The 12975-nt window shown below is 47.2% G+C and overlaps 1 protein-coding gene across 8 annotated transcripts in view; it reads left to right on the plus strand.

Annotated features, from left to right (window-relative positions):
- Positions 1 to 12975, plus strand: part of CDH22 (cadherin 22) — a 177231-nt gene that overhangs the window by 134934 nt on the left and 29322 nt on the right. For all 8 annotated transcript variants that reach the window (XM_038369499.2, XM_043495891.1, XM_043495890.1 and 5 more), the window contains one exon: positions 2027 to 2163. In XM_038369499.2, the coding sequence (XP_038225427.1) occupies positions 2027 to 2163 (137 nt within the window). The remainder of the gene's footprint in view (positions 1 to 2026; positions 2164 to 12975) is intronic.

The raw sequence follows: 12975 nt of genomic DNA on the forward strand, positions 1-12975 counted from the left end.
AAACCTTTTCATACAACGATACAAAAGTATAGTCAAAAATGAAAAAAATTAAGAGTAATATAGTATGATATTAAAAGTCAACATATTAACTTTTTAAAAACTGTAATGTGAAGAGGGGTTTTAATAAAATATAAACACGTGTAACTACTCCTTATGTGGTTGGTAACACTGATGATGATCTACACTAACAATCTATCAACATAGCTGTAATGGCAGGAACTTTTTAAAGTAAATATTCATACAAAATATTTTGCCACTTTTAACAAACATTCTTCCCAACTACTCACAGCAAAGAATCATACATGCTGAACTTCGTACCTCAGACTGCTCGTCTAGTCGATGAGGCCCAGCCCCTGCCCTGCCTCTTCCCACCCCTTCCCCATCCCCATTCCAAACCCTTTCCCAAAGTCCCTGCCCCAACTCCCCCCAGCCCCGAGCACGCTGCATCCCCGCTCCTCCCCCCCTTCCTCCTGGAAAGTCCTAAAGCGCGGCCAAACAGCTGTTTGGTGGCGGGAAGCTCTGGGAGGTAGGTGGAGGGGGGTCAGGGGGTAAGGGGAGCTTGGCTGCCGGTGGAGTTGGCGCCTATGGTGGGCCACAGGAAATAACTCCATGGGCTGCTTGAGACCCTTGGCCTAGATGGAGCTACTATAAGGTGGGTGCACAACTGGTTAGAAAAACATATTCAGAGGGTAGTTATCATTTGTTCACAATCAGACTGGAAGGGCATATCGAGTGGTGTCCCACAGGGATCTGTCCTGGGTCCAGTTCTAGTCAGTATCTTTATAAGTGATTTGACTAATGGTGTAGAGAGCACACTTATGAAGTTCGTGGGCGACACCAAGCTGGGAGGGGTCACAAGCGCGTTGGAGGGCAGGATTAGAATTCAAAATGATCTTGACAATCTGGAGAAATGGTCTGAAATAAATAGGATGAAATTCAATAAGGACAAAAGGAAATTACTCCATTTGGGAAGGAACAATCAATTGCACAAATACAGAATGGGAAAGGACTACCTTGGAAGGAGTACTGCAGAAAAGGATCTGGGGGTTATAGTGGATCACAAACTAAATATGAGTCAACAATGTAACACTGTTGCAAAAAAAGTGAACATCATTCTGAGCTGTATTAGCAGGAGTGTTGTAAGCAAGACACGAGAAGTAATTCTTCTGCTCTACTCAGCACTGATAAGGCCTCAGCTGGAGTATTGTGTCCAGTTCTGGGCACCACACTTCAGGAAAGATGTGGACAAATTGGAGAAAGTTCAGAGGAGAGCAACAAAAATGTTTAAAGGTCTAGAAAACATAACCTATGAGAAAAGATTGAAAAACTTCGGTTTGTTTAGTCTGGAGAAGAGGCGACTGAGGGGGGGACATGATAACAGTCTTCAGGTACCTCAAAGATTGTTATAAAGAGGAGGGTGATAAATTGTTCTCCTTATTCACTGAGGTCAGGACAAGAAGCAATGGGCTTGTATTGCAGCAGTGGCGGTTTAGGTTGGACATTAGGAAAAACTTCCTAACTGTCAGGGTGGTTAAGCGCTGGAACAAATTGCCCAGGGCGTTTGTGGAATCGCCATCACTGGAGGTGTTTAAGAGCAGGTTAGACAAATCCGTCAGGGATGGTCTAGATAATATTTAGTCCTTTCTCCATAGCCAGGGGACTGGACTTGGTGACCTATTGAGGTCCTTCCCAGTCCTACATTTCTACGATTCTATGAATGTGCTGAGCTGATGCATTACAATTAGAACAGACGTTTCCCCTTGTGCATAATCCCTGCTTCTCCCAAGGAAGGAGTTTGCACTCTTGGTACAAGCTTCCCCAGTATACCCTCACCTTAATTGTAAGGCCTCCAGTCAGATAGTGATGGGGCCACCTATGTCCCTGGAGATAGGGGCCAGACAGAGAACAGGTTAGTGTCACAGTGGAAGTGATTGTAATAGGGCCTAACCCAACCTGTCTGGGAGTCAGTACAGGCCTTGCTAGCCCCTCCCCAGTTACTCATGGCTCTCTCCTGCTTTGTGCTCAGATACGCCATCGATCGCAACACTGACCTGGAGAGGATTTTTGACATTGATGCAAACACAGGCGCCATTGTGACAGGCAAAGTCCTGGATCGGGAGACGGCAGGGTGGCACAACATCACGGTCCTGGCAATGGAAGCAGGTGAGGAGGAGGGTTCTGGAGAGGGGTGGGTCTCACTTACTGGCGCAGAAGTGACCAACCTCAAAGAAGCAGGCATTAAATAGTGGTGATGTAAGAGAAGATGCAGTAAGGGGAATCGAGCATCTCCCCAGACAATCTAAAAACACTCCTCCTGTCTCACGTGTTGAGAAGGGGAGCTGTGGTCGGATAGTACCTTTTGATGAACACTAATCAAAAGCCATTTTATCTACCCAGCAGCTCCACCAGCCATCCCTACACTGCTCATTTGCTGCTTTCACACCTGATGAGACACCTCTGGGGCTCCCAAGAGCCCATATTTAGATAGCGTGTTTCCTCCTCAGTTCAGATGCCAACCTGTTTCTGGATTCGCTGCCTGGGTCCTGGCACCTCTGCCTCTCTCCTCAGACATGTGCAGCATTCATAGTCACCCACGGGGCAGGAAATTATATTGTGGGGACTCTGCAGTAACTTAAAATTCCATCCGGCACCTGCACCTGCACCGCTAGGTATTTTCTGATGGACGCCTCCTACCCATGGACCCCCCATTCACACACACATGCCTTGCACAGGCGTCGGGCCAGTAGCAGAAGCAGCTTGTCCTGTTACATCAAACAGTGATTTTATAAAAACAAATAGATTTGGAGCATTGTGTCTAGAAAGGGCCATGACAGTGACAGACAGATTGTCAGATGAAATACAACAGATGGACAGAAAGGCCCATCACTTGCACTCTTCTGCCTTTTCTCCAGACAGTTGTGCAGGCTGTCTCTGCTCTGTCTCGGCCCAGCTCTCTGTGCTGTCGCAGGTACCTGCTCTCAGCTGTGCTGATGCAGCAGCCATGCTATCTGTGCTTCATCAAGGTTATTTCTCTGCCTAACACCACTGGGTGAGAGCCTTGGGTGATTCCAAAGACTTCATTAAACACAGGGAATAATCAGCAAGGAGGCTAAGGCAGCTTCAATGAGCTCAGAGAATTGCCCTTCCTGAGGCTGGGCAGGCCTTGCTCACAGGGCGAATGCTTGCATCCAGCTCCAGAGCAGCAGAAAAGCTTCACTAAATGCAAAACTCAGCTCCGTGATTGTTTTTCCCTCAATAATTTCTGCACACACAGACCATCGTACCCCTTACTCACATGTATAAAGAAACCCGTTAACTGATCAGGCTCTCTCTCCTGTGGGCTGGGAAGGAAGCAAGAGAAGTTCTCGTTGTAATTTCTGTTTTGTAAATACTTGGGAAGTGCCAAATAATGTGAGACATCTAAGTACATGGGTAGATGGATGGGTGGATGATGGACAAACTTCAAGGACTGGGAAGTTTGAAGACACCACTAGATTTGCTTTTATCTTTCTAAAGGGGCCTGGGGGGGGGTTGTTACTGATGGTTTTTCACTTGTTTCTGCCCATGTTTCCTGCACTCTGCTAATTCCCTTTCCTACTGTTTGCCTGGTTCTGCACTTTCCCGGAAGGATGAAAATGATGTTATAAAACTGCTCTTCTAAACTTCAAAAAGACAACAAGAAAACAAAAGCCCAAGCAGTCACATTAGCTTCTGCTTCTGGTGAATCTTTGAGCTCCCTCACTGGGGCTGGGAGGGCTGCAGACAAAGTAGGGAAGAGCCAATAGCTGACAGAGTGGATTTCTGAACATTCTCCTTGATGTTCCTCTCCTGCTTCTCCCCAAGAGGGCCAGCACGTGTTATTCTTCTAAGTGAAAGGCGTTTTTGTTGGTGAAATAAATATTCAGCACTACGGCAGGTAGAAAGGGAGCACCTGTCTTATGTGTGAATACAAATGAATTGGTGAGAGCCAGACGCAGGGCCGGGATTGAAAGATTGAGCGGAAGATGGGAAAGAAACAGAGACACCTAAAGGGCAGAGGTTTTCAGAACCAAGTAGCTGTGAGATAGGGAGCTACTGTTCCCTAAAGGCTATTGTGGAAAAGGGAGCTTGTACCTGAGAACTCAGTCTGCCTGGAAATTCTGAGCTGATGGCCAGATGGTAGCGGTGACCTGGGGGGCTAACAGGAAGGGCCTGTGGCAGGAGATGGAGCCTGTTTGCCATACTCCATTGTCCTCTCTTTCAATAAGCTTCTTTTGGAACCTTGACATACAGTCCTCATGTGACAGGTTTCAGAGTGGTAGCCATGTTAGTCTGTATCAGCAAAAAGAACGAGGAGTCCTTGTGGCACCTTAGAGACTAACAAATCTTCATGTAAAGGAGTACTTGTGGCACCTTAGAGACTAACAAATTTATTAGAGCATAAGCTTTCGTGAGCTACAGCTCACTTGAGCTGTAGCTCACGAAAGCTTATGCTCTAATAAATTTGTTAGTCTCTAAGGTGCCACAAGTACTCCTTTTCTTTTTGCGAATACAGACTAACACGGCTGCTACTCTGAAATCTTCATGTGATAGCCTTTCCTTTCTGTAGGGCAGTGATGCCCTTCCAGCCTTCATTGCAGTTGCTGAGGAGCCCTCTCTCATCCAGCTGGGGAGATCAAGGAGGAAATGCATTCGCAGACGTGCAGGTTTCATGTTCGTTTATCTGTGAGGATTTTTCTGATAGCTGCACCTCCGCCCAAACACAGTGACATGGAACGACCGGCTGGCACATTGCTGAGCAGGCAAAGCCCAGACTCAGGCAGAATAATTTCCCAGAAGAAGTTCTGTTCATCTTTTTTACTTCAGTTAAAGACAGAAAAGAACAAACTCTTGGTCCTGCCTTGCAGAGGCTTTGAACAAACATTTCATGGGGAATGAAAAGAAAATAAATAATAGCAAAAAGAGCTTTGATAAACGACAGGTGTTCTGCTGCTGGGTAGGAAGCTGGCAAGATTATCCTCAGCGCCCTGCCACTCTCTGTAATGCATGTTCAGGCCCTTGTCTCATTATGTGGAGCTAAGCAGGTTGTTCCCTGTAAGACAATGGATCTGACCCGTTTGACTCCAGTGAGAGGGCTTGGGTTCCCTCCACATTCTTGTTCCCTTCCACACACACATCGAGAATGATAGAGGCTTCAAGAAGAAGCAGAACAGTGGGGAATACAGAGAACATGAACACTGTCTTCAAACCCTTCCGCTTACTTATCTAATGTCTCAGAATGGTAACAGGCACCAGCATCGCCAGGCCAGGCACAGACCAAGTCATGCCCCACTTTCCACCATCACAGTTAGCACCAGGCTCCAGTCCAATCCACTGGGTGCCTTTGAAATGAGAGAGAGTCTTGGTTAAGGATTTTTCCTCTGTGCACTCAGTGTGTACAGGTAGGGGCACCTGCCTAGATCTGACTCTGTGCAGGGGAGTTTGCCTAGGTCTTGCTTAAGGGACATCTTAGGGATATCTTTGTGGGTTGTTTTTTGTCAAGGAAGATGTGCACACGCTCGCCAAGCCACATGGTGACACATTGATGGGTCTGACGCAGGGCCAGGACTTCACTTAGCGCTAATCCTGTCCTTGCCCTGCCTTCCTGGCTCCGGTGATGAGATGCTTGGGCACAGGGGGACTCAGTGTGCAGCCTGGAGCATGTGTCACTTCTGTTGTTTCCAACCCCACCTCTGCTTCAGCCGTTGCAATGAGAGGGGTCCAGAGCTACAAAGACTGGACTCAGATTGGAACAGCCTCATGGTCCCGGGATATCTGAACCTAGGGTTTGGCTCTAGTTACAGTGAGGTTTTATTTCCGCTGGCTGTTGTGAGCTGTATGTTCCTGGGAAAGCTGCACCGCTGTGGCCTTGTGGTGAGCACTGGCTGGGCCCAGGCTGGTCTTGCCAGCCCTGCACCACTGTGTGTCTAGACACCTTTAATGCATTCAGCTGGTACAGATTGTTACCAAAGCAGGGGCACACACCTCCTGAGGGCATGGAAATGAAGCTGTGTTAGCAGTGGCCAGCACAGAGGATGTTGGTGGTGCAGAACAACTCAGCTTTTATAGCAAACATGAGGTGACAAGAATCAGGAGGAAAATATTTATACACAGCAGCTAGGATTTCAGAACAAGTCAGTAAATGCTGCAGTTCCCCTCCAGCAGTGAGGCCTGTCAGACTGGATTACTTCAAAAGCTGGGGAGATTCTTTAGTATTCTGACTTCTCCCCATCAGTAAGTTCTGACTCATCCATTTTAACTGTCCAGACCTTCCTGCCAGTGACATTACCCTTAACAGTTTGTAATCATGAAATATTAATGGCCGATATTGAATTTAAAGTACAACTTATGTCTGAATTCTCTGGTGGAAAGGGCAGTTGTAAAGGTAAGGCCTTCAAAGTGACAGAAGGAATTTCAGCATACGGCCTTATAACGGATGTCAGGCTGAACCCAGAGCAGTGCTGCGGCTTGGCGCTGATGGGAGGAGGCCGTGGCCGCCCAGCGCTGGGGCTCAGTATAAACAGGTGGCAGAGTATTTCCCCATTTTTCATAGGCAATTGCCTTGTACTAAACTCATCACACGACTTCCAAAAAGAGGAGACAAATCCATACAGCTCCTCCTCCTGCCCTGGGTCAGGTCCATAGCTCCTCATGCTAGTCACTCAGCCCAGGGAACTAAGGGACTCCTGTCACGGAGTCCCCGGGCGATGCTCTGACCTGCTCCCTACGAAGCCAGGCAGGACTCTGGGGAAGTCTCCTCTCTGGGAGCAGCCTGTCTGTAGGACACACAGCTCACCCGGCTTCCCCCTTCCTGGGTCTGACCTCGGAGCATTCAGCATCCACTGCCCCTCTGTGCACTCCCCACAGCGAGTCCGCCGAGGTGGGGTACTGGGGAAGTCAGAGGGTCCTGCCCCCCAACTTCACCGTCAGACGTGACTCTTAGCCAGCCAGTAAAACAGAAGGTTTATTAGACGACAGGAACACAGTCTAAAACAGAGCTTGTAGGTGCAGCAAAAAGGACCCCTCAGCCAGGTCCATTTTGGGGTCAGTGAAGCAGACAACCCCGTCTGCACTTCACTTCTCATCCCCAGCCAGCCCCAAACTGACTCGCTGTCCAGCCCCTCCTCCTCTGGGCTTTGTCCCTTTCCCGGGCCAGGAGGGCACCGGATTCCTTTGTTCTCCAACCCTTTAGCTCTCCCCTTGCAGGGGGGAAGGGCCCAGGCCATCAGTTGCCAGGAAACAGCGTGTCGGCCATTCTCTGTGTCCAGACCCCTGCACACATCTGCCTTCTAGGGCTCTACAATGATCATACACCCTTATCCCACCCCCTAGATACTTAAGAACTGCATAGGGGAAACTGAGGCACCCCCCACAGTAGTCAGATAAAACATTAAGAACAGTCCCACTTCGTCACAACTCCCCGTCCCCATTCCACTCAGGAGCCAGGGGTAGTGGTGGCTCCTCCGACGCCCTGGGCAAATAAATTTGTTAGTCTCTAAGGTGCCACAAGTACTCCTTTTTTTTTTTTTTTTTGTGAATACAGACTAACATGGCTGCTACTCTGAAACCATGTCTGCTGACAGTGTTTGATCTGTACCTGTCTCCCTACACTCCCTTTTTCCCCTTCCCCATTTTCTGCTCTTAGCTCAAACACCCACCATTACCACCAGCCAATGATCAATTAAAGACTGAATGCAGGGCACTAATGTGATGATTGCCAGCGGCCCTCCCCCTCCCCCTTGCGAGCTCCCTAACCCTGACCCCTTGTCTGGCTTGTCTGTTTAGGGTGTGAGTAACTTGAGGCAGGAACTCTCCATGCATTGATATGGGGCCCTGATCCTGACTGGGACTTTGAGGCACTATAAATGAACCACCATACATGTTCACCTGTGGGATTCCCTGAGCCCTCTGTGAGGCTGGAGCCACACCTCAGTTACTGTTCTTCACCAACGGTACATTCACATCAGAGAAAAAGCAGGGACAGGGCCTAAGGCCACACCCATAACTCTCCAAGTGTGGCTGTGAATATGGGCTATTTGAGGTGAAGACAATAGGGTCAGATTCACTCTTCCAGAAACAAGCAAAAAGCCCCTGTTCCAGGTTGCCTGTCTGTGCCAATTGGCAATGGACAGAATATTTGGGCCCTGGTAACTGTGCAGCCAACCAGCAAACCTGGGGATTGTTCAGCAAATCTGGCCAAGTGTTTGCTGAGATAAATCTTCATTTCACACACAAGCTGTTTACCTTCCTTAGGCTAATATTTGTGATTCTCTTCCTGCTTTCCTCTCTGCTCATGTAAAATGAGGAGGACTTGACTGCTGTGTCCACTGCTGGTAATTGAGATGATAAATCATCCTGCTGGAGACTGGCTTTAATCAGAGCATTGTGTTTGGATGCAATTTAATTACTCTCATGCCGCTGAGCTAGGGCAGGACTCAGGGGAGATAAGAGCCGTTTATACATTACTTGGTCTTACATGCTGCTTCCACTCACTCAGGAGCCATGTTTTCAGCTTCAGGCTCTGATTTTAGGTTCCCATGTTTAGTACACATGCATTTGCTTGTACCTGCAAATGTGAATGTGCAAGCAGCCATTTGCCTGCACAGTCTGGCAGTTGCACTCATGTCTGCACTTGTGAAAAATGGGTATGCACTCACTTGTTCTAGCACCACTCTTGTGCACACACTGGCAGGCCAAATATTCAACCCCAATATTCTACTGTATGTCATTTTGCTCTTCCTAATCCACTGAGATTGAGTGGAATAAGAGTTGCTCCCTCCTGTATCTGGCTTCTGCAGTGACACAATAATCCTGGGTTTATTTCAAAATCAGTTGCTATGGCAATGATAGTGATGTCACCATTTCAGTACTGTTGCAGAAAAGACATATTAGATCATCCAGTCTACTCAGCATGATGATAGGCACAGTGTTTCCTGAGATTCAGGGGTGACAGAATTGGCTACAGAATCTGTGTCTCCAGAGATGTGCCGCAGGAGCGGAACTTCCTTTAAAAGAACAAGGACAAACAGTTGCAGAGAAACCTTCAGCGCATGACCTGAATGTAACTACCAATGCCTGAGTCTTCAGGTGGAAGTTATCACAGATCGAGCTGAGCTTCCCCCATTGGACACTCACTCGACTGCTCAGAGGGATCCAACTGCTAAATCCCACAGGTTCCTATTTTGCTGGGGCGGGGCAGAATTTAGACACTGTTCCAAGATCTGGGCCTCTCAGCACATCTCCAGGTACTGACACCCCTCTTGGCAGTTGGGACCCTGCAACCAGTTGCCTCTGCCCTGAAACTAATGCTGTCTGCCCCAAGCCTCCCCAACAGCTCTTGCACCTTCCCCAGAATTCCACCAAAGGTGTGAACCTTCTGGTGCACAGATTTCCTCATATGGGGCATGCGATAGTGATGTGTACAGACTTTGCAAAGGATTCTAAAACACCATTCATCATCTGGATAATGGCAAATCCCATAGGGACGTAGCCTCCTTGCAGACTCATCGCTGCCTGCATGAAGCTCTAGCTCCTTAAGGTGGCCTGGCTGTACATTGAGTCCATGTCCACTACTGGCAGTCCTCTCACACCACTGAATGTCTTTGGCAACCAAGTGTAATGGCATTCCCTTGGAAGCACACTTCAGAATTTGTTGGTCTTCCGTCTGTTGAAGACCACTATCCTGTCCCCCCTCTTTTCCAAACTAAACATACCCAGGTCCTTCAGCCTTTGCTCCTATGACTGGCATTCCAATTCCATTGATCATCTTTGTCACTCGCCTCTGGATCCTTTCCAGTTTGTCTACAGCCTTTGAATACAGCGGTGACCAAAACTGGACGCAGTACTCCAGCTGAGGACTGACCAGCGCCAAGCAGAGCGGTTCCTCAAGTCCTCTTAGCAGTGCGAATATTAAATAATTCAGTTCATTGGCGGGTTGAATCCAAAGCCTATTTGTGGCAGTTTTGGTGTAAAAAATATTGTTAGTGGGGATCATTTTAATTAGAAAAGTCCAACTAGCGCGTTTATCCACCGCTGCTAGGTGTGGTGGGACCTGTGGGGCAGCTCGTTGCTGTCCAGGATCTCTGGGCTGCAGAACTAAGAGTTGAAGCCACATCAACAAAAACCTCGTATCACTTCCTCTCCTGTCAGCAGGTAAGGAAAGAGGAGATGCATCTTCTCATCACTGCCAAAAGCCTCTGCTACCAAAACTTCCAGCTTCCATCAACAACAGCCTGCAGAGTTACTCACCGTCAATACAAGAATCTGCTGCACACTGAAAACCAGGGACAGCATGGAATAATTAGAATTTAGTATCTAAATAAATAACACCAGGAAAACTGCTCTGATTGGGTTATTTTCATCATTGAAAAAACTCTTTATTTTGGAATTTATTTGAAGCGGAGAAAAAATGTCAGAATGTGCCTCAGAATTCAGCACCGTTGTGCTGGAGGATTTGGGACCATGCCTTAGAATTGGGTTCCATGTGCCTCAGTCAGTGTGACAGACAGTCCCTGTTTAATGTATGTTCCAGCCAGGATTTTTCCAGTGCAGAAGCATTGGATCTCAATGGGGCCATGGAAGACTGCAACCCATGTTAAAAGGGCACAGAGCAAAGTAATATCCTGCCTATCCTGGGTTTCTAAAGATTTATCTGGGGTAGGGAAGGAATTAGAGATTAGATTTTCCTTTCAGTGCACTTCTGCTGAAGGCGAATATTGTTGCAGAGCACTTCTGCTGGAACTGTGATGGACTCAAATGGATCTGCAAATACTTCTGCCCAGGTTGGCGAAGGCAACTGCCAATCACAGGTCCACAGCTCCTTCACTGCACTGCTGTGTTTCCATCATCTCGCCCTTGCTCTGTGTGTTTTTCATGTCTCCTTCCTCAGTCTTTTCAGATTAATGGCATTCAGACTCCTGGAGGAAATGCAGAAAACTGGCATGTTTAATTTTAATTTAGGCAACCGGTTAGGTAGCAGCCTATTTTCCTTGCTGCTGTCAATCAGGTTTTCTCAAGGCTGACATCAATTAGTTTAAAAATATTGAATGTAATTTTGCCTGACACAACATATTGCAGCCACTGCAAAATATAATTTATTTTAGAAGAAGAAATAATTAAACTAATTTGCATGTCAGTCAGCTGAGCTGGAATACAGAGTAGAGTTGCAGCAGTGAAAGATGATGCTCTCTTTAAACTGATCACACTCCTCCTTGGCATGTTCCACCCCCTCAGTCCTGGCAGGCTCTGTTTGATGATGTCATACTTCTCTGCCTTCTCTTGCTCGGGTTGACAGTCTGGCTAATATTATGAAAATGTGGTTCTTTCTGCCCATGGGTCTGTGCGTGCATGCTGCTGTACACACACTAGCATGTGGCTATGACTTCGTAGGCATGTCTGCACATGTCTGTGTGTGTGTGTCATTCCACGTATAGAGACACTATGTGGGAGTCGGGTGCTACAAAGCTCTTTTGGGTGCTGGTGTGTGAGGTTTGGGGTACTTAGGAGGAGTAAATCTTGCAGTTCATTACACATGCACTGCAATACATCTTGATCCCATCTACCCCAGACCATTGTTGATTCTACTTATACCCCATAAGTTACAGAAAACACATATCAGGAGAGTTTTTAAAAAACCTTTTGAGGCTGCTTTTTGTATTCTTCCCCCTGTAAAACTCGGTGCCTCAGAGGGAGAGGAGAGTTTTGTAAAGAATACCTTTTAGTAACCCCTTAAACAGCTTTTTAAAAAATACACAACAATGTTCTGTTCAAAGGCCCAGCAGGTAGCGATGCAGCAGGGCCAAAAAGAAAAGAAATACCATGTGTCCTATGGAAGGGTCTCCAAAGATGATGCTCCCATTTCTAACCCCAGTGTTTCTTGAGGTATCAGACCCTGGAATGAATATGGGCCTCAAGCTTCAGTGATTTAGGGTGATTTTTTTGGGAGGTGGGGTGTGGTGCGGGCAGGGAGGAGACCTTTGTGTGGCAGGTGATTTTTTTTTTTTTTAATGGCATGTCTTTGAAACTGCTCACAGGCGTGGAATGTTATTGATAGCTCTGGGGGAGACAAGTCAGCAGGCAAAGCACAGGTGAGACGGTCACAGGTGCTCAATAAATGTATCTTAGCACAAGATATCTCCACCATCCATGTACAGTATATTTCTTCAGACTCCTTGACTTCGATGCTGTGATGATAGGAGGGGTTTGTGCTGTTTTCTCTGACTCTAAATATCAACATACGCTGATTGCAACCTCAGCTAAAGGGCTGCAAGCTAGTTCCATAAGGATGGCATAGTAGGAAACATGCTGCCTTCTGACTGGTTTGGAAAGATTTAAATATCCTGGGTTAAGATCTGGCTCCTTGGGGCGTACAGCTGTCTTTTTCTTAAATGTGTCTGTGCAGTGCCAAGCACATGGTATCTCTAGCACTGTAGAAATACATAAGAGTGATTAAGAATAGTCATGATAATGAATGCTCTATTGCCACTAATTGTTTGTGCTCTGAATGGGTGATGGGAGTCAGAGTAAGGTTAGGAGGGAGACGAGGAGAGATCTGAGTCTTTCTCTTCCTCCTCTCATCCTTTCTTTCTGCCTTTTCTCATCTCCTTCTCTGTATATCACCTTCAGGGCAATGCCAGCTCACTTTAGAATCAAACTGCAGGGAAAGGTTATCCATCTTTCTGCAAGAGGAGCCAGGCTGCTGGGGAAGGAGATAAAATGCTCTTACCATATCACTTGCTGGAATCAAACCCCTTTCGCTCGCTTGCTCATTTACCCCTTCAGCTGGAACCCAGACACACCTCTTTACCACCCCCTCAAATTTTCCACCTCCCAGCTTCCTCCCCACCCTGCTGCTGTTAGCTTCCTTTCTTCCTAAAAGCAGTTGCAGTTTATTTTGCTGCACTAACATTCTCTTAAAAATAACAAATTGTTCCAGGCTTTTAGTCACGACTTCTGCCT

This window comes from Dermochelys coriacea, chromosome 13 (genome assembly GCF_009764565.3).
Source record: "Dermochelys coriacea isolate rDerCor1 chromosome 13, rDerCor1.pri.v4, whole genome shotgun sequence".
Taxonomy (NCBI): Eukaryota; Metazoa; Chordata; order Testudines; family Dermochelyidae; genus Dermochelys; species Dermochelys coriacea.